The sequence below is a fragment of the Panicum hallii genome, chromosome 4 (assembly GCF_002211085.1).
Source record: "Panicum hallii strain FIL2 chromosome 4, PHallii_v3.1, whole genome shotgun sequence".
NCBI classification, from domain to species: Eukaryota; Viridiplantae; Streptophyta; class Magnoliopsida; order Poales; family Poaceae; genus Panicum; species Panicum hallii.
Genome location: NC_038045.1, coordinates 3,655,407 through 3,673,759, shown reverse-complemented (window position 1 = coordinate 3,673,759; position 18,353 = coordinate 3,655,407). Strand labels below are relative to the sequence as shown.

The 18,353-nt window shown below is 42.5% G+C and overlaps 4 protein-coding genes across 4 annotated transcripts; 1 reads left to right on the top strand and 3 right to left on the bottom strand.

Annotated features, from left to right (window-relative positions):
* Positions 1 to 141: 141 nt before the first annotated feature.
* Positions 142 to 4,708, bottom strand: LOC112890841 (TBC1 domain family member 5 homolog B-like). The gene is made up of 5 exons (XM_025957705.1): positions 4,309 to 4,708; positions 3,751 to 3,854; positions 3,045 to 3,221; positions 903 to 2,560; positions 142 to 564 (listed from the first exon to the last, which is right to left on the bottom strand). Exons 1-5 carry the CDS (start codon positions 4,449 to 4,451, stop codon positions 418 to 420), a joined length of 2,229 nt encoding a protein of 742 aa, XP_025813490.1. The 5' UTR covers positions 4,452 to 4,708; the 3' UTR covers positions 142 to 417.
* A 1,939-nt stretch (positions 4,709 to 6,647) lies between these two features.
* Positions 6,648 to 9,070, top strand: LOC112890810. The gene is made up of 5 exons (XM_025957671.1): positions 6,648 to 7,140; positions 7,889 to 7,971; positions 8,061 to 8,202; positions 8,355 to 8,415; positions 8,628 to 9,070. Exons 2-5 carry the CDS (start codon positions 7,929 to 7,931, stop codon positions 8,805 to 8,807), a joined length of 426 nt encoding a protein of 141 aa, XP_025813456.1. The 5' UTR covers positions 6,648 to 7,140; positions 7,889 to 7,928; the 3' UTR covers positions 8,808 to 9,070.
* LOC112890809 (cryptochrome DASH, chloroplastic/mitochondrial) lies at positions 9,040 to 12,450 on the bottom strand. The gene is made up of 12 exons (XM_025957670.1): positions 12,024 to 12,450; positions 11,703 to 11,842; positions 11,357 to 11,575; positions 11,130 to 11,270; positions 10,853 to 11,044; positions 10,731 to 10,777; positions 10,488 to 10,564; positions 10,240 to 10,315; positions 10,079 to 10,148; positions 9,851 to 9,974; positions 9,683 to 9,732; positions 9,040 to 9,432 (listed from the first exon to the last, which is right to left on the bottom strand). Exons 1-12 carry the CDS (start codon positions 12,427 to 12,429, stop codon positions 9,235 to 9,237), a joined length of 1,740 nt encoding a protein of 579 aa, XP_025813455.1. The 5' UTR covers positions 12,430 to 12,450; the 3' UTR covers positions 9,040 to 9,234.
* Positions 12,451 to 12,776: 326 nt separating this feature from the next.
* LOC112890666 lies at positions 12,777 to 18,323 on the bottom strand. Its single transcript, XM_025957514.1, has 11 exons — positions 18,008 to 18,323; positions 16,815 to 17,302; positions 15,989 to 16,087; positions 15,080 to 15,180; positions 14,930 to 15,001; positions 14,696 to 14,786; positions 14,425 to 14,505; positions 13,873 to 13,929; positions 13,669 to 13,791; positions 13,546 to 13,584; positions 12,777 to 13,349 (listed from the first exon to the last, which is right to left on the bottom strand). The coding sequence occupies exons 2-11, from the start codon at positions 17,157 to 17,159 to the stop codon at positions 13,221 to 13,223; spliced, it is 1,137 nt and encodes a 378-aa protein (XP_025813299.1). The 5' UTR covers positions 17,160 to 17,302; positions 18,008 to 18,323; the 3' UTR covers positions 12,777 to 13,220.
* Positions 18,324 to 18,353: the final 30 nt, after the last annotated feature.

Genomic DNA, 18,353 nt, shown 5'->3' with positions numbered 1-18,353 from the left:
AAGTTGCACCTGATGCAAGCAACATGGCATATGATAGTTTTATGGTGAATTTCTAAACAGCTGATGCATCTCTGACGAGGCTCACAGGGACACCAGCAGCTATCTTTGATTGGTTCTCAAAATAGGAAAGAGTTCTTTTTAAAAAAAAAAAGGAAAGAGAGAACGGGACATTTGGAATAAACTTTGCAGATTTATTATTGGGTCACAAGACAGAAAAAATATATTCAGCCTTCACTTCACAACCATCAAACAGCTGTTCAGATGTACAATTACGATTTATCTTACAAACTACTATTTACCAATCAATCAGATGGTTATACACTGTTGGCATGTTACATCAAATCCGTTGTCAAATGGATGTATAGAAACTATCAAACCGTATATATAGAGAAGAAAAAATATGTATAGCTGTACTGGTTAGATTTGACGTAGAAGGTCACTGATCTTCCTTAGTTCTTTTAGAGCTGCTACCGCCTTAGCTTGCTCTGTGCTTCTAGACATAGATTTCTCAAGTTTCTCCACCGAAGTTGAGAGTGAATTGGGTTGAAATAGCAACTCGATGGCCTGTGATATAAACTAGGAAATTAGCCAAGGGAAAAGAGATGAGCAAAAGGTATAGCATGAACTAAGCTTAAGATGTATATATCCAAAAACTGGTGCACTATATGCATGTCCTGACCTTTCTTCCTCTTACTTATTAGACAGAAAAGCAGGGGACGGGAAGTACAAACTTCACTATTTTTTAAACCTTTCTAGTGTCTACAATTATCAGAATATAACCCTATGAGTCCTAAATGAATAATACACCTATAGGATCGCCAACATAAAGTATGAATTTTACAAAAGAAAAGGATCAATCAGGTAAGGAATATACACGTTTTAGCTTTTGTCAAGCAAGTTACCTGAATGTTCTCATCCATTGATTCACCGAGATATCTTAATGATCTGGTTAACTCTTTATCAGCCGCATTTGAAATCAAACCTATTACCAATGTTTCCTTTTGGCCACCTTCAGCCATTGTGGGATTTTGGTCATATTTTACTTTCAACTTTCCATCAACAGAACAGAGTCTTTCCTGTTGAACTGGATGAGTGCCCACTATTCCAGATGTTCGATTCATTGTGGTGGCTGCTTCATCAGTTCTATCTCTGTGCCCAGAGTGTGGATCAGGCTCATTAACCACATTGTCATCACAGGGAACGCATGGTTCTTCCATATGATGGGTATCATGATCGTATTCAGTACCACATGACAAAGAGGTGCTACTGCTCCTCGATAAATACCCACTGGCTGCTCCAAGAGAATCCCTAATTTCACCTGAAGTTGAGCAGTAACCATCACGCTGGCCTGTCTCATGAGCATTCTTTGAATTGCTCCCAATAGCCTCTGAAGTACTTTGACCAATATGATCCTTTTGTTCTTCTGTAGGCATGTGTGACACACTATTTATGAGCTTTGCAGGAACTACATCAGTATTGTGAAGTTCATCAGTAGTAGGCTGCCTAGTTGAAGTCAAATTGTTTTCAGAATTAGCAGCCTTGCTTCTGGAAACATTTGATTCAGTGTTAGTGTTAGACAAGCTTCTTCTCAAGAAGCCCCTTCCCTTCATCTTGAAGACACCACCATCCTTTTGGTCTATTGATGATTGGAGAATCTTCCATGTCTCTTCCCAATAGTTGGGTGTAGTCAAGAGAGATTTTCCTCTCGCAGGAGATGAAGGAAGATTTGCTTCAAGGGCAATAGATTGCAGTAACGTGGCTTTCTCAACTAATGTCTTTAAGTCAATATCTTCTGGAAAATTTAACAACCTCACTAGGCAAGAAGTGGCATGTTCACTCCCTAACAAGGAGGATCTGAGATGAAGCATCATTGAGACTGCCATTGACAAAATTAGTGCCCCACGAGGAGAACATAAGACTTTAAACTGATAGTCTGTCTTACTGATGTCGGTAGAATATAAATGGTTAGGAGAAGAGAATATCTCATCCCAAATAAACAGAAGATTGTCAAGTGAAAATTCACGACCAAATAGGACACGGAGCCATCGCAATGCAAAGTACTGAGGTTCCACCCCCAATTCCACAAGGTGATTATGAAGAGAGGCATCCACACTAGCAAGCAAGTGATATATTGCAGATGATGCCTCCCTTACAGGTGTTAAACCAGTGCTTGATTCTGGTGCAGGACTGAGAGAATAGAAGTCAGTGATAGCGACCACTCCTTGGGCACCATTCATCAAATTCTCGAACATAGAGTACGCATCATGCTCCATAAACTTTTCTGATAAAATAATGCCCAGCTCACCCTCTGCTCCGTATGCATCATTTATCAAGAACAGATCCCTAGTATCAGGATCAAGGTCAGCCAAACTTCTAATTTTAGATGTTCTACCCTCAACATTGTTTTTCCTGTCACTTCTGTTCAGCTTTGACCGATCTGGAAAAGTTTGGCCATCAAAATCATCATCCAAAAGCTCTTCATGAAGGTCCCTGACTTGTTTGAAGTGCTGCACATCAGCATGAAGGACATAGAGAAGAGGAGCTAAGAGTTCATGCATTCCTGTAGGAGGAAAGTGATTTACGTTGACAAACACATATAATAAGGAGAGATGGATGCTTATGTCATCATAAAACAAAGGTTGAACTCCTACTAATTTGGACTTGGCAGTTTAGAAAGCTTTTGGCATGTCATTGCAAAGACGCGCACTTATGTTTTTACCTTTGGCAAAAATAATGTTTAGTCATCTAAATAGGTCAAACAAACTTTACTTCAATGTGCAACATAGATGTGCCCAACCAAAATTAGATTAATAATTGCCATAAGAACTAGGCTGCTATTTTAGAAGTGAAATTTCGGTAGCACATAGTGGCTCCATGTTAAAAAAATGAATGAATAGAAGATCTAGGGGCCAACTTCAAGGGAAGCCACCGGTATGCCGTGATTTCTCTTAGGCGTACCATGTTGCAGGTATACATATTCCATTGGTATCAAACATTTTTTCACGAGAAGGAAATCTCAGTGATTGAAGACGTCAATGCCTTACCTTGTCTGTAACCAAACTCTGGGTATCTAAGGCTCCATACTAACAATATACGTCCAAGCATAGACTGACATGTGCTTGTTTGGAAGAAGTCCCCCAGTTCAGGATACAGCCGGGACAGATCTTGATTAAGCATTTTCTCAAGCTCCGCATTCCTGAAATATTGGCCCCAAGTGCTGTCTGCATTCAAGATGCACAAATTTAAAAACACTAATGGCACAAATGGCAAGTTGCGAAAGGTGTCACTTTCTTACATTGCTATAGTATTGAATGCTGAATCAAGAAAATGTCTGACTGATGGGAAAATAATAGTGTGTTTCTTTTGGTTGTAACTAGTCTATTATCAGCTGAGATGAAAGTGCAACAGAAACGTTTCTGCCTGCATATCCCCTCCACTTTAAGTAAAAGAAGACCGTATTTAACATCTCATTGCCTTCTCTGCACACTGCAACTCATCTCTTACTCTAGCTGTCTAGCATGAATAGTGCATAACTCTTACAAAATCTCAATGCATTAACCATTATGAGGCTGGCAAAGTCCCTTGAATATCTTATGCAACAGTCGTGCTGGCAAAGTGCGCTTGAACATCTTATGTAACAGTCTAATCTACATGTGTTTATTTAAAGTGGGAGTATATCAAGTGAATGCCTAGTATTGCAAGCAAGGACAACTCAGAGAACATACTTTAAAGACAAAAGCTAGTACCTACCTGGGTTCTGTGACAGTGGATTCTCCACAATCAAGTCAGGGGCACCTTCTTCATCCTTGGAAAGATGGGGATCTATTAATAACCTCCTCCGCAGATTAGCATATCTGCAGCAAACAGCAATTAAAGCTCAAGAGTCAAAGAACTGAGACCCAGCAAAATTTGCATCTTTTACCCCCATACTAAAAAGCAGTGACAACAAAGATCATCTGGTTCCTGATAATTTGCATTTTGATTACTTGATCAGCATATCCAAGCCATAAGCTTGTTTTACTTGCAGGATAGTGCACTAGTTGCAATCCAGTATTTCCAATCGCTTGCTAGTTTGTTAACATTGAATCCAACAAAACACAAAATGCAAGTAAGATAAACAGAACAGTGGCATCGCATTTTGGTATCTCAAGAAACAAGGATTCTTAAGATCAGAGTCTAAGATAGATCGAACCAAGAAAATTAGGTCCAAAAAGAAAAAGATTTGCCGAGTAGCTAAACATTTCAAGAAACGGGAGAAGCTTCTCCGTGGTGGAACGCTACAGGAAATGGAATGCCCCGAGACGAGACCTCCGGCGGGAGTCCGCGGCGGCGCGGCGGAGCTCGTCGATGGAGACAGCGGCGGAGCCGGGGAGGATGCCGAGATCGGCGCGCCACCGGGCGCCGCGGAGGGACGAGAAGCTCGGTCTCGCCGGAGACCCCGGCATTGTCATCTCGGCTCCAGCCTCCGATACGGAGCACGAACCAGACACACCGCAGCAGGAAGCGGAGGATTGATGCTGATTGGCGAGGCGGGCCGACCGGACGAGTCGACGTCCGCTTGCGATCGTGAGAGGGAGGGATTGGGATCGAGGAGGGCGGTGGCAGCGTGGTTTCTTGGCGTGGGAAAGGAGGGGAAGAGGCGAGGAACAGGGGAAAGCGAGGGAGGAACGGGGAGGCTCCGCCCCCTGTGACTTGTATCACAGCTGTCGTTGGGATGAATTGCTGCAGCGCCCTGTTTCCTCGGGCGCTGCTACACGGCCGCCTTGCATCACTTTTTTTTTCAATTATTTCATACTAGAGATCCTAATGCACGCTATATTAGATCAACGTGCTTCAAAATTAATAAAATTATCATATTCATCTCGCCGCAGCCTACCACTAATAAAATAGCAAAATTAACGAGACATGTCTGAAATTTAATCCCAAAAAGCGATAATTTTGTCTAATAATAACATGATGTTTATATCACATTGAAGCTCAGGATCTAAAACTAATAGTTGTGTAGAAATTTTAAGGGAACAGTAAAGCTTTATAGGGTCTTTCTGTCCAACTTATTAATATGTTACGTTTTTGTAAGAATTGTGAAAGTCATGTACCAAATATTGAAATCATGAAATGAGTATGGTATCTATAGCACATTTGAGGTTCTTTATATAAATCTTCATGTAAATAATTGTGTTTTCATAAGAATCATAATAATCAAGAAAATGACGAGTGTGTGCTAAAGATAGCTTAAATGTCAAAGAGGTGAGATGTGACATCCTATCAATAATTAAGGTTTACTTTAATGTTATTTTACTAGATTGTTTGTTAAGTAGATAGAAACTTAGAGAAGACGTTCTGCGTTTTTTTATTTGCTTCCAATAGAATTTTGGTGCGTTCAAATCCAAATGTTGCCTTACAGCAAAACGGATATAGGAGACATGGATATGCCAATTTCGGTGGCGCGTGGTATTTGGTGGAAATTTTCAATGACATTACGTTCCTCACCCTCCATAAAAAAGAAACAAAAAGATTTTTATTTTCATCCTTATCTAATGACATTGTACAAGCATGCAAAATAGCACGGTCCCTTTTAAGGAAAAAAACTAAAAGAAGAAAGAAATATAAAGTGGCCATGTTACATTGCATTAGATGGTATTTTAGGTACACGATAATGTCAAGTCTCATGCTCACTGTATACGTTGCAACGCTAATAAAGTATCAGCTTATCGACCTATGCAATACAACGTCATACGGATGTACAAGATGTCATGTGTCTCTTTAAAAGATTGCTAAAATAAAAGAACTATAAAGAGCTATTTGCCATGTTGCATTGCATCGGCCGTGCGCGGATGCCATACTGCCATGCTAACATCAATGTACGTGCACACGTTACATGCTGGCTTTCACATGCACGTCTATAATACGTAAGTGTACATAAGGTGCGTTTGGTTGGGGAGTGAAGTAGAATGGAGTCGTTCCATCCTACTTTTGCAGATGTTTGGTTGCCAGACTTGTGGAGCAGAGCGGCTCCCGATAGGAATATTCCCGTCCGATGCTGAATGAGCCTGCTCCAAAAAATTGGACGGACGGAGCCGCTCCGTTCCGAACTCGCTCCTGCCTTGCTCTCCCGTCTCTGTGCACAGTTTTGTTCTTCCTCTGACTCCTCAACCTAACACAGGATGGAGCCGCTCTGTTCCAGTTCACTCTGCAACCAAACGAAAAATAGGGCCGCTCCGTTTCAGTTTACCAAATACGGAATAGAGCGCCTCTGTTCCTAGAATCTGGGACGGAGCCCGCTCCGTTCTACTTCGCTCCCCAACCAAACGCACCGTACGTGTTACTTCCAAACAATATGGTAGGATGGAAAGAAACAGAAATATATGCATATCGTGCTGCATTATATTATGTTAGGTGTTATGGTATACCGTATGCACTACAATTCTTCGTACGCCACAATATCTACAATGAGTTGAATTGAGAATATTTGTAATTTAACAATATTATGTATAACATCCTTAAAAATAACCTCTAGAAAACAAAAAAAGAACAGATTAGTACAAGCAAATAATAGTCTCAACAATAAACGTATAATTAATTAGGTCGATCACATGAACATCTACACTTTAGTAAAGAAAACCGGAAAAACTGTTGTCGGGCAGCACCATACGGCGGCGCGCGCGGGTGCCACTGCCACGGCCCACGGGAAGGGAGCCGCGCAACTGCACTGCACATGACACGGTCACGCGCGCACGCGCCGCGCCGTCAGCCCCTCGCGCGGGGCGCGGCCGGCGGCTCCTCCCGCCTGCCCGCTCGCTTCCTTCGCTTCGCTTTCGATACGCTCTCTCTCGTCCCCGCGACGCAAACCTTTATCCTCTCGCCCTCGGCCGTCGCGTCGCGTCGCAGCCCAGCCACGTGAGGCTAGCGCCCTAGCCCCCCCGCCCGGTCGCTTGCGTTTGCGTCGCGTCCTCTCGGATAAATACCGAGGGGCAAACGGCCCCGCTTTCCCTTCCCTCTCGCTCGCTTTCCCTTCACGCTCGCCGAGAGGAAAGGCGGCCGGGGAGCGCGCGGCACGGCGGAGCGGTTCTACGCGCCTGACGTCTTACTCTTACTACGCCCTTCTCCGCCGCCTCCTCGCCCCCTCTCCCGGCGGTTCAGGTGAGTTCCTCTGCGATTCCTCCTCTTGGCCTTGAGGACCGCCAATCTGGCGAACTAGACTAGCACCGGGTGGCGGAGAGGAGGTCACTAGCGGCCGCTCTTTTTCCAGGCGGCGTTCGTTTGCTGTAGATTATTCGCTGTATTGTCGAAAGATCGAGGCGGTTCTTGGCTTAGGTTGGGCCAGGGGTCGTGTGTGGGTTGAAATCTGGGGATAGAGAAGTGCGCGAGGCGGAGTTTTCGCGGTGTGAATTCCCAGATTAGTAGCGTTATTCATTTGTCAATGTTGGTGGTTCAAAACACGAGCTTTTATTCCAGATGGGCCTCTGAGATAACTGGGACCAATATTCTAGATGGGTGACAATTGATTTGGTGTAGTTTATGTTTTCTTTTTTTTTCTTACAAGCTGGGGACTTTCGTGGGGGAAAGGAAGCGAATTTGCATAGGCATTTCGTTTTCCCTTGGGATATAATTGTCTGATGTGTAAAAAGTAATTTTTTTATCTCTGTGGACACGAGAAGTTCCAGCAGTAATGATTCTGGGACTATGTTTGAAAGATGCTGAATACATCAAATGCAAACTCTGCCGTTGATACTGGGAATACTTGAATCCTGCTTCTGGAAGTTAGAAGACACGGGGTCATCTTCATTTCATTTGTTGTTGATGGGTGTTTGATATTGGGTGCCATTATGCGAACTTGTTTACAGTTTATTTACTCTTTAAACTATTGGACTTGTACTTGATTGTGCAGGGGCTTCGATTTTTGAAGGAGCCTATTTCCTGTTCCTGTCATGGGTTTGGAACATTTGACGAATTCAGCTAATCCTTCATCAGGTTCTACCTGCGATCCTATGTGCATAATAATATAGTTTCAGCATTGAGGAAACCTTGAATCTGTGACTGAGATACCATCTTATCAAAAGGTTTCGCATTTTACGGAAATGAAGCAATGGAGGAAATGAAAAGGCTACAGGGTCTGAGAGCAGAAACACTGAAGGAAACCTGCCAAAGCCCAGAAAGTAGAGATGGAGCGATCAGATGTCCAATTCCATGTAAAAGCAGCAGGTACGGTCCAGCCCTCTGATCTGATCCATATGGAAGTTGTGGTACTTACTTGCTATCATACTTCTAAATATTTGTGTATTCTATCATACACAAAGCTGAGTTTCAGCATTCTGATGTTTAATCGTGCTCGTGTTTTTTTTTTCACGACTCAGATGGTATAGGGATCGTGAGCTGAGAGCTGCACAAGATCTTTCTGATTTCATTCTGAGCAAGGTTTGTTACTCTACAGTTCTTTTATCATACTACTATATGATGCCTTTTCAAATGTGCTTCCGCTCTCTTAGCAAGCTTTCCTTTCCTTTTTCTCTGTCTGTTTTGAGTTGGTGTTGGAGTAAATTTCTAGCATAGGTAAATATAAAGTGCCACCCTTTACCTGGAACCAAACCATCTTGATATTCTAAGCTAGAAGGTTTCACAATCTGCAGGCTTCACCTCCGTACTTCATGGGGTCTCCGCCAGTTCGTGCAACCAATCCTCTTGTTCATGATGCCCAATTCTGTGCATGGAAGGTGCAAGGTGTTGATCAGTCTATAGGAATTCCTATACCGACCAAGGGCTACAATGCTCGCTACTGTGGCACAAAAGGATCTATTACGAAGGCTTGAAGCTATATTTATCAGTTTCATGGCCTCTCAGTGACGTAGTTGTAACTCTGCTTCTCCCAGCAAGGCTAACTTGTACATAGAGTCATCGTGCCTTTTGAAGGTGTGAAATGTCTCATTTGAGTGTTTAGAGAATGTCATCGGCAGTGTTGTAAATATCTTTTTGCTTAGTTTTTTTTGGTTAATGGAGCTAGTTTTGGTGAATAAGCACTTGTAAATTTGTTGAGAAATGAGGTAACCAGAACGAAAATGTTTGCCTTTCTTCAGTCTCTCTGTTGTAATGTGCTGGATGTGGGATGTTTATGCCTTCTGATGCTCTGTGCTGGATGTGCTGACAAACAATGCAAAACACAGATGAATCCTTCAATGGACTTTTGCATAAGGCCATAGAAAAATTCGTGCACTCTCCAACCAACTATGTTAATTTACTTCATCTCCTTCTACACATGTTCGGCCTTCTCTGCCGGTTGAACTGCTGATCTTTTTTCTGATTTCCACCATCGAACTTCAGTGGGACGATCTGCCTGATGTATGACGCCCCTGGGAAGTTTCTTCTTTCCTTCGCCAGCGACCGGAGTTCTGGTAACCAGTATGAGACGTACTCCCCTTCAGGATCGTACATTTTGGCCTGCAGAAGCATGTTCACACACGGTCACCGACAGTTGATTGTGGTATGATTAGTATTGCTATGATGAAATACAAACATGTTGTAAAATTAACATCTTGGTCAGTGGATGCAGAAAACCTACAATTGCATTCCAGTGTCAACATAAGCTAATTTACCTATTCGTTACAGTATGATTTTTCGAGGTAAGAGTTCAGTCTGGTCAAAGAAGTATTTCAGATTTCATTTGTTAGTCTGGAGTATTGATGCTTACTTGCTTTGGGATACTGAAGTATCGATCTTCTCGTGGATCATTGCCAACTCCTGTCAGAGTACAGCGATAAAATTTGTCAGGTAGAATATGTTTCTTTGTTTATACTGTTCTATCCAGAATTTAGTAATATATTTTCCCTATTGGGTACTAGTAAAAAACAGGACCAACCTGCTCCATATGTCCAGTTACCATAATTTGAAGCTGGGTCATAATCCAATAAGCATGTCTCGAACCATTCTGCTCCCATTCTCCAATCTATACCCATATCTCGGACAAGAAATGAGCAGACAATCTACATAGAAGCAATGGCAGAGAGATGAATAATTCGGAACTTGTGGTCCACAGAATTAACTCCTCAGCATTTGCCTGCTTATGTGCTCAGATGTCGAAGGTTACCTGACGGCCACGGTTAGACATGAAACCAGTGGCTGAAAGTTCCCTCATGTTGGCATCAATAAGAGGGTAGCTGTAAATTTATTACCATGGCTGAATCAATAGGCATGATGAATGATAGCTCCAGATATTGAAATATCGAAAACAATTGAGAAATACGGTACCCAGTTCGACCATCTCTCCAAGATTCAAACAATGCTTGGTCCTGACTCCACTTGGATACTACTTTCCTCGGACCTCCTACAACAGTAATTTGTAGCAGGAATGGAGTATTCTAAGTTTTATTATCCAAATGGAAATATTTGATTTTCTCAATGAAATAGTTGTACATTCTTTTCATTATAAAAATTTAAGAGGATCCTTTTATACAAAATCTAAGAGCAAGAGAGACAGTATCATATTTAGTCCTTACCTAGGTGAAAAATGGAGTTCCCATATTTTGCTGATAGAAATCTGAAGTAGTCTCTCCATATCAACTCAAACAAAACCCTGAAGCCATTCGCATATCAGAAAAATGCGCCCAATATATATGAATAACAACGTGCCTGAACAAGTTCAGCATGAAACTAGAATAAAAACATAATAAATTTGATTTCATGGGCAATTTAGCTGGAACTTGAGCCTGGTAACAGTAAAACTTATAAGGCACACTAACCAGTATGTAGAATCATTTGCTACTCTTTGCTTCTCATATCTCTTTACCTGCACCATGGAAGGACACAACATATTGCATTATGCAAAGCTAACGATCTCTGCAGTCAATCATGAATTCTTTACCTCTTCGCAAATATAACGTGGCGAAAGACTGCCAGAAGCAAGCCAAGGAGAGAATTTCGTGGAGTAATCTGGACCTAACATGCCATTCCTTGTCTCCTTGTAGACTTTCAGCTGATCCTTCTTCCAGAAGTACTCATGGATTCTTCCAAGAGCTGCATTCTCTCCTCCTTTGGAATGCATTCCCTTCTCAGACTGCAGAGAGGAGGAAACAGTACTGAACAAAATTAGAACTAGTGAAGTTTCTGACGAACGCGCAACTGGCTTCAACTAAACCTGCCTTTGTGACACTCAGGCCTAGCGACTCCAGTGTTGGTATTGCCCCCCACCCTCCAATCTCATCTAGGCCGGAACTAGGGGGCGGCCCAAGCGATGGCGGCAACTTGCTGCAATTCCTAACCGAGGACTTCGATTCAACTGCCTGGTAAAAATGTTGCTCCAACATCACACCATCACTCCTGGAAAACAGCCTAGAATTTCCTAGAATTTGCAAAAGAAAATCCCTACCTTTCTGAACTGTGTGTACACGTCTGGCAAGTTGTTCACAGTGAACGGGAGGTCATCGATATGGTACATTGTTGCTCCCCAGATGAGCTGCAACCTGGGGTTCGGAGATTTCTTCTGGCCAGATGTTCCTCCTTGAGTAATCTGAACTTGCTCTAGGCCTTGGCGCACGAGGCACTCGACGAAGAGCTCCTCACTGCAGGTTTCCTTATGAGCATAAACCTGGAGACACACCACGTACTGACTTATTCTTTGCTTCCTACCATGAATCCACTACCCCAAGATCTAGAATTCAATATCAAGCTGCTCTAGAGTTAATTCAGTGACAGAATTGTGCAGAGGAACCTACTGTATGTGCACTGACAGCCTTTGCAATTGAAGGAAGGATCTCTTCAGGCTTGCCGTGTCGAACTAGTAAATCGAGACCCTTTTTCTTCAGATTGTGCTTCAGATCTCCCAGACACTCTATCAAGAACTGTGCCCTCAATGCTGAATAGGTGATTGGATTTCCACCGGAAACACAAACAAATACACATAAATCAGCAAGATTTCCCAATCAGGAATTGTTTGCATTTTGCTCTACGATGCTAAGAAATCATCAAACTCCTTATCGTTCTCGAGTCTCAAATGCAGCAGCAACCAGCAAAATGCAGGATTGATCGGTCCTCACCTCCAGTCTTGGGGAACCCGAAGTAGTGCGTGCTCCCCTCGAAGACCCGAGGATCAACGCAGAACACCGGCAGCACCGCCTCGGACGCCGCCCACGCGCGCACCAGCGCCTCGTTGTCGAGGACCCGGAGGTCGTTCCTGAACCACACTACGGCCACCCCGGCCCCGCCTCTCCTCAAGCTCGGCGACGTATGCCTCTGGAAGGCCTCGTCAGCCACCGCGCCGGTCTCGTCGGCGCTGAGAGAAGGCACCGGCACCGCCGCGCCGCGAACCGGCCGGGACGAGGAGCTTGAGGCGGCGGCGCTCATGGCGAGGAAACGGAGGCTGGCTGGTGGATTGGGGTGGAGGAGGAATCGGGGGCAGAGAGGGGAGGAGGCGGAAGAGGAAGAAAGGAAGTGGAGAAGCATTTCTTGGACCGGGGATTTGAAAGTTTTTGAGAATTTTAGGGGCGGTTTGCGAAATGGAAGGGAAAGTGGAGGGAGGAGCGGGGAGTGGTGCCACGTGTACGCACCTGAGTGGTGCTACGTGGCTGGATGTGGACCCGTATAAATAGGTCGTGGATTTTGTGGGCCAGGATAGAATTATGACAGGTGGACCTAGATGTCAGAGTATTGTCTCGGAGGTAGGAATTATCTCTAGTTAAATTGTAGGTATTTTGATTTCATAAGCAGCAGGGGCAATGTGCCTTTTTTTTGTCTCATATTAATCAAGATAATAGAGATTTGAATTTATGTATGAAAATCTCAGAGCAAAGTAACAACTAAGATAGTACACTCAATCCATAGTGATAGATTAACCTTTCGTTAACAAAAAATAAAAATAAAAATTACAAAGTTATGTGGAAGTTCTCTAGCTATCACTTTGTGTCTACAAAGAATGTATCGTATAATGACAGTATGACAAAAATCTCTTCTCCAAGAGGCAGGAACGAATGAGGGAGGAGAAGGGGACTAAATATAACACACATAGAACACAATAAATTACTATGAGGGCAGTGTCATTCTATGAACATTGCTGTGGCCCTTCCGTGGGACCGAGAGCTCCAAGTCGTCACTGTTGATGCAGTGGTAATCGGTATCTTTCGGCTCTGATCCTTGTTAAGAGTATAGACCTCACAATTTACATAAACAAGGAAAAAGCTTGTGGAATTTGAGGCTTCAATCAGACCATATGCCCAAGGCAAAGAATTAGGTTGGACTTAAACAGATGTGTAGCTGGTGAACAGCTTCAGTAGGTTGTCAAGTGCTTCAGGATTAAACTTCCTAGCGAAAAGATAACATGGTCTCTTTGATCCATTCCACAAACACGGTTTCTGCATCACAAGTTTCTGCAATAGAAAAAAAATTAGCACACCAGCATTCAATTATTGTTAAGATGCATTGAAGCTGGAAATTTTATTGTTTCATGGATGTGAAATACAATTAAGGAGTTGGCATAATCCATGGTGAAGTTCATGAACAATTTCTTTATTTATTGTTCGTCAAAACTTAGAAAGAATAATGGCTATAAATTGTTGTGCTTACCTTCTCATCACTAGTTACATGGAAGTTCTCATCAATTGCCTGTACAACAGTAATGCACATCAGAGAATGGACATTAATATGTGCTAGATGAAAAAAAAAATCACACAGCTAGGAAAAACATACCGTTATATTCTTTAAGAGATCATAGGTGACATCTGCAGCGCTATATGACCTTGGATGCCATTTTCCCTCAGACCAATCCACATGTGTAACTGACCAATTAGAGATTCCACCAGGATCTACCATCTGAAGTTATCGAAATGAATTAACCAAGCAACCTAAAGAAATAAAAGCTGAATGTCACTTTTATAGATAGCGAATACTGACATTGAACAGGGTTGGCAAATAATGCTCATCTGCAATACAGTTGCGCCCCTCCGCTGGCTGCAGATTACAGGAGAAAGGTAATTCCCTTAGCAAAAAAAATTGAGTTTACTAGAAAAGTATTTGTGAAACTGTAAAAGGTGAAAATAATGACGATTGGTTCAGACTTGAGAAATGGTGACTCGAACATATGGACCCTTTTCGATTGTTATGAGGAACTTTGCAATGAAATTCACACATTTATCTTTGTCCCTGTACATATTCAACTATTTGCTTCAGTTTCTTCAACCTTAGTTTCTGAAGTCCATTTTGCTTTTTTACAAATCAAGGTGTTATGTGAGTTCTGGATTTTTTTTATGCTAGTACCTTATCCAAACAGAGTTTCTAGAGTTAGTTTCCAAATTTCTTACTGAAACTAAAACAACACTGGACTTTATATTAAAAAAATACATATTGTAAATCAAGTTATGGTTGTATTGTATGCATGTTTCCTACCTTGTCATTTGGTATCTAGTTTCGTTCTATTAATTAAAGATAATAACTCCATAAATATACCTTGCAATATAGCTTGAACTTCTTGTAGTACAGGCTGTCCGCCAGAATCATTAAAGCGTGTCTCCGAGTAACTGCAAACCACTACAACAAGAACAGCAATTTACACAAAGAAGGAATTTAAGATTAGATTTCGGTAGTCAACAACCAAATTCTAAACATGTCAGCTTTAAGCTATGTAATCTCTTTGACAAATGATATACTATTAAATGAATGAATTTCGTAGCAGCAAGTATTCCATATCCTAACAAACTACAATAGAGAATAATTGTACCTGGGCACCCTTTCTGAAGTCTCTCTCGTCAATTTCAGGAAACATCTCAATAGAATACCTTCCACTGCCATGTGGACCTGGATCCTTGAAACTTAAATATTGAAAACAAAGGCAGACAAGAATCTAAGTGAGTGGATATATGAACATCTTCAAGAAATAAAAAAAAGTCAAAAGAAAACATTTTCATATAATTTTTTCAAATTGATTTTGAAACATAAGTTCCAGTGTTCTTACCAATCAATGAAGCTAATGTTCGTTCCCATCAGGTAATTATACACATAATCAAATGAATGCAGTGGAACACAGCTGTAAAATAAAAGCAAAGATGGCTCAATAATAAAGAACAAAGGATCAAAATGCAATCACCATAATCAGACACAGAACCTGTCAGAGAGCAAGACAAAAAATTGATTATCAACATCTTCCAGAGCATTCGCTAGTAGTCTCTTCTCAGCATCAACCATTGAAATCAATCCCCATACTACCTGCATAATAAATACATGCTATGCTCAAATTCAACAGCCACAAAATTATAGCGTAAAGCAGTACTATAGTCCATTAGCGGAGAAGAATCCAACTGAAGATACTCATGGACAAGGACAAGAATCCCTTCAATTTGCAGCGGTGGATACAGCAGTTCACATTAGTATTCTCAAATCTCAGTACAAAAAGCTTCTAGTGATCTTGTTAGGATTTGTTGTGGACACCTTCCTTGGAGCTGATATCCCCGTGCCGTCAATCTGCTTGGACTGGAGGTAGGTAACAGCAACGTTGAGGGAATAGTACTGGGTCTTGTGTGTATTGGCCTCAACGACCGACAGCAGCTTGTCGCCGATGGCTTGATGGTGGCTGGGGATGGCAGTGGTGGGAGGTTGGCACAGGATCTTGAAGATCTCTGATACCAGATGGTGTGGGATTTGAATTTGGGAGAGAAGTAGGCGAGACAGAGACAAGGATAAATGTACTCGCCCTCGAAGGGAGACTCTGAGTATTTAGGTTTAATTCTTGCTTGATTTCCCTGATCAGCACCCCCCCATATATAGGGATGGTATACGTTACACATCCTTCAAGCTTACAACTCATCTTAACTTATCTTCTAACAAACCGAGCTAAGCAATCCTAACCAAATACTAAACTTGTCCAACAAACTGAATTTCAAACTCTATATCTAAGCCAAAACAACTAATCTGAGAGGGAGGGAGAGGGAGGGCTTTTCTTCCAGACAACCCTGATAAAGGATATATCTTAAGACAGTTAAATACAAATGTATGAAACACAGATAAAAAATATTACCGCGTCACTGTGAATATCCCGACCAGCAAACAAAGAACTAGTATGAACAGGCTTTTCACGTGATGCATGCACATAGATGGAGTATCTTCCTTCGTGTCCCTGTTTAGAGAAGTCAGAGTGATTCAATTTTATATAAAGTTAAAATAATAAACTATATAAGAGATAGAATTTATCACTACAGACTAGTACTTACTAGCAATAAAATATTGCAGGCTTGGTACCAATAAGGTGAAAACATGCTTAACCTATTTATACAGATAAAATAAATAGATTCTTCATCATGCAATGCTCAAAGATGCATGAGAATCCTATGCTATCAGCACATGCATAAAAAAATTAATTTGAGCAACATCTATCATTCTAGACTTCTAATTGTAGCACGACATATTGGCAAAATTCATACTCACATTTGGACCAAAGGCATTTGGCCCTGCTTTCTATAGAAAGCAAGCATATGTCTGCTGGGGACACCGACTTTACACAGACAAGTTCAAGATTCAGCATAGCTGTCTAAAGCAGACACCATGGTGATTCAAGTATTCAACCCTACTGCTAATTTTTACCTCCTCTCCAGAAAAAAAAACAAACAAAAGCATTCCTATGGAACCAATATTCAATAATACCGCATCCTATACTCATATTATAATAATAAACATTAAAAAACAAGGAAGTAAACCACTAAATTGTTTCTATGGACCCAACCTGGGTGTCTATATATCTACATTTGAAAGGCTTATGACGCCTTCCAGTTAAAGGAAGCACAAATATCCTAGAAAGAATTATACTCATGAAGTGGCACAGAGACAGAAAGTACATTTGGACCAACCTGTAAAAACTTCTCCCACAATTTCTCGAAGGGTAATGAACCAGGTGTCAAGAACATAAGGGCGATCTTTGGATTTTTTGACACAGGCATGGGCATTGAAAGGATATCCCTAATAACTACAGATGAAATAATCTCCTCATCAGTCCGCTCCCGCCGGCCCATGGAAGGGAGCCAATCCTTGAAAGGTGTACATACGCTTGAAGCAAAGAGGTAGCACTTAGAGTAGCGCCGTGGTGGGAAGACATAAGCCCCAATCAACACGACACAAACCATTGACAAGAGCACGATTATCCACATGGGCTTCTTGGCCGCAGCCCGATGACGCTGAGGCATCATGACAGTCATATCCTTGTCACCCCACTGTACACTTGTGGAACTTCTATCTCCCCACCATCTTCAGATCATCTAAAGCTCTTTTGTCACCATCAAACTCCAGTAATTCAGCAGCTACTACAGGGCCTGATGAAATTTCAGGTGAAGGATCTTTTCTGCAGTTGCAATACACGACAAGCACAGCATCAATACATTAACCCATCCAAATCCAAATGATTCAAAAAATAACCAAGAATGCTCCTACATGCTTTTTATTGTGGCATATTCAAGTCAGTCACCAAGATTTGCCCCTACAATTCTACAAACAAGCACTCCACCCCAGTAACCTGATGGTTGTTCTAGTACAATTTCCAATGCACTAACTAGTATGGATCAGTAGTGATCTGTTCTGAAATTGCGATGCAAGCTACTAAGATTGAATGAGCATCACTAATCCAAAGCCCTGAAAGATGCAGGCTTTCCAAGTTGGTCGAGCAATTCAGCAATTATATCGAGGTAGGTGAACTACAAAGTCCAAATCAGGTGATTTACACAAAAAGACGGCGAGCGAGTCCACGGCGGCGGCTGGCGAAAAGTCAAGCTCTGACCAAACCAAACCACCGCATCCCAATCGCATTACCGGCTCGATCCAGTAAGCGCCCAACCCCCGCCCACAACTACCAAAGCAAGCCAAATCACAGCTCTAGCACCGGAATTCGCTCGTAAATTCACGTAAAAACCGAAGCTTTACGCCCAGAACAGCGAGAGGAAATGCCAAACAGCACGGAAGCCGCCATCTTTCCAGCAGCGGAACCCAATGCCAGGAGCGGCCGAGCAGGGCAACAGATAGAAACGCAGCACGGACGGCACAGAGTCGATACCTGATTGGAGAGAGCGAAGACACGAGCGCCGCTTGGGGGTCCACCGCCGGGAGCTCGCTGCCTCCGGCCGCCGGGGATCTGGAGCCTGCGGAGATCGATCGGATTTGGAGGCGGAGCTGAGGCGACCGAGGCCACGAGGGAGGTGGTATAAAGAAAAGGATTAATTAAGCCAGAATTGGCACTAGCTGTTATGCTCAATGGGTTGGCTGGGGTAGAGGTGGAAGCTGGCTGGCTCTTGCTGCTTGCTTTGCTTGCGGAGATGTGATGGGTTTCCAATTGGAGGCTGGGCAGGAAGAAGAGAGGAGGGGAAGCATGGGGGTTGGGAAAATTTGGATTAAGTAACGCC

Excerpts from the sequence above, each read along its gene's own strand:
- LOC112890841 (XM_025957705.1), bottom strand. The coding sequence starts at position 4,451 with ATGACAATGCCGGGGTCTCCGGCGAGACCGAGCTTCTCGTCCCTCCGC. Across the intron at positions 3,222-3,750 it reads TCCACTGTCACAGAACCCAG|ACAGCACTTGGGGCCAATAT; the intron begins GTAGGTACTAGC and ends TCTTGAATGCAG. Across the intron at positions 565-902 it reads CAATGGATGAGAACATTCAG|GCCATCGAGTTGCTATTTCA; the intron begins GTAACTTGCTTG and ends TTTATATCACAG.
- LOC112890810 (XM_025957671.1), top strand. The coding sequence starts at position 7,929 with ATGGGTTTGGAACATTTGACGAATTCAGCTAATCCTTCATCAG. Across the intron at positions 7,972-8,060 it reads TTCAGCTAATCCTTCATCAG|GTTTCGCATTTTACGGAAAT; the intron begins GTTCTACCTGCG and ends TCTTATCAAAAG. Across the intron at positions 8,416-8,627 it reads CTGATTTCATTCTGAGCAAG|GCTTCACCTCCGTACTTCAT; the intron begins GTTTGTTACTCT and ends CACAATCTGCAG.
- LOC112890809 (XM_025957670.1), bottom strand. The coding sequence starts at position 12,429 with ATGCTTCTCCACTTCCTTTCTTCCTCTTCCGCCTCCTCCCCTCTCTGC. Across the intron at positions 9,975-10,078 it reads TGTCTAACCGTGGCCGTCAG|ATTGTCTGCTCATTTCTTGT; the intron begins GTAACCTTCGAC and ends GCTTCTATGTAG. Across the intron at positions 9,733-9,850 it reads TAACTGGACATATGGAGCAG|GAGTTGGCAATGATCCACGA; the intron begins GTTGGTCCTGTT and ends GTACTCTGACAG.
- LOC112890666 (XM_025957514.1), bottom strand. The coding sequence starts at position 17,159 with ATGACTGTCATGATGCCTCAGCGTCATCGGGCTGCGGCCAAGAAGCCC. Across the intron at positions 13,585-13,668 it reads ATCTCTTAAAGAATATAACG|GCAATTGATGAGAACTTCCA; the intron begins GTATGTTTTTCC and ends ACTGTTGTACAG. Across the intron at positions 13,350-13,545 it reads ATGTAACTAGTGATGAGAAG|AAACTTGTGATGCAGAAACC; the intron begins GTAAGCACAACA and ends TTTCTATTGCAG.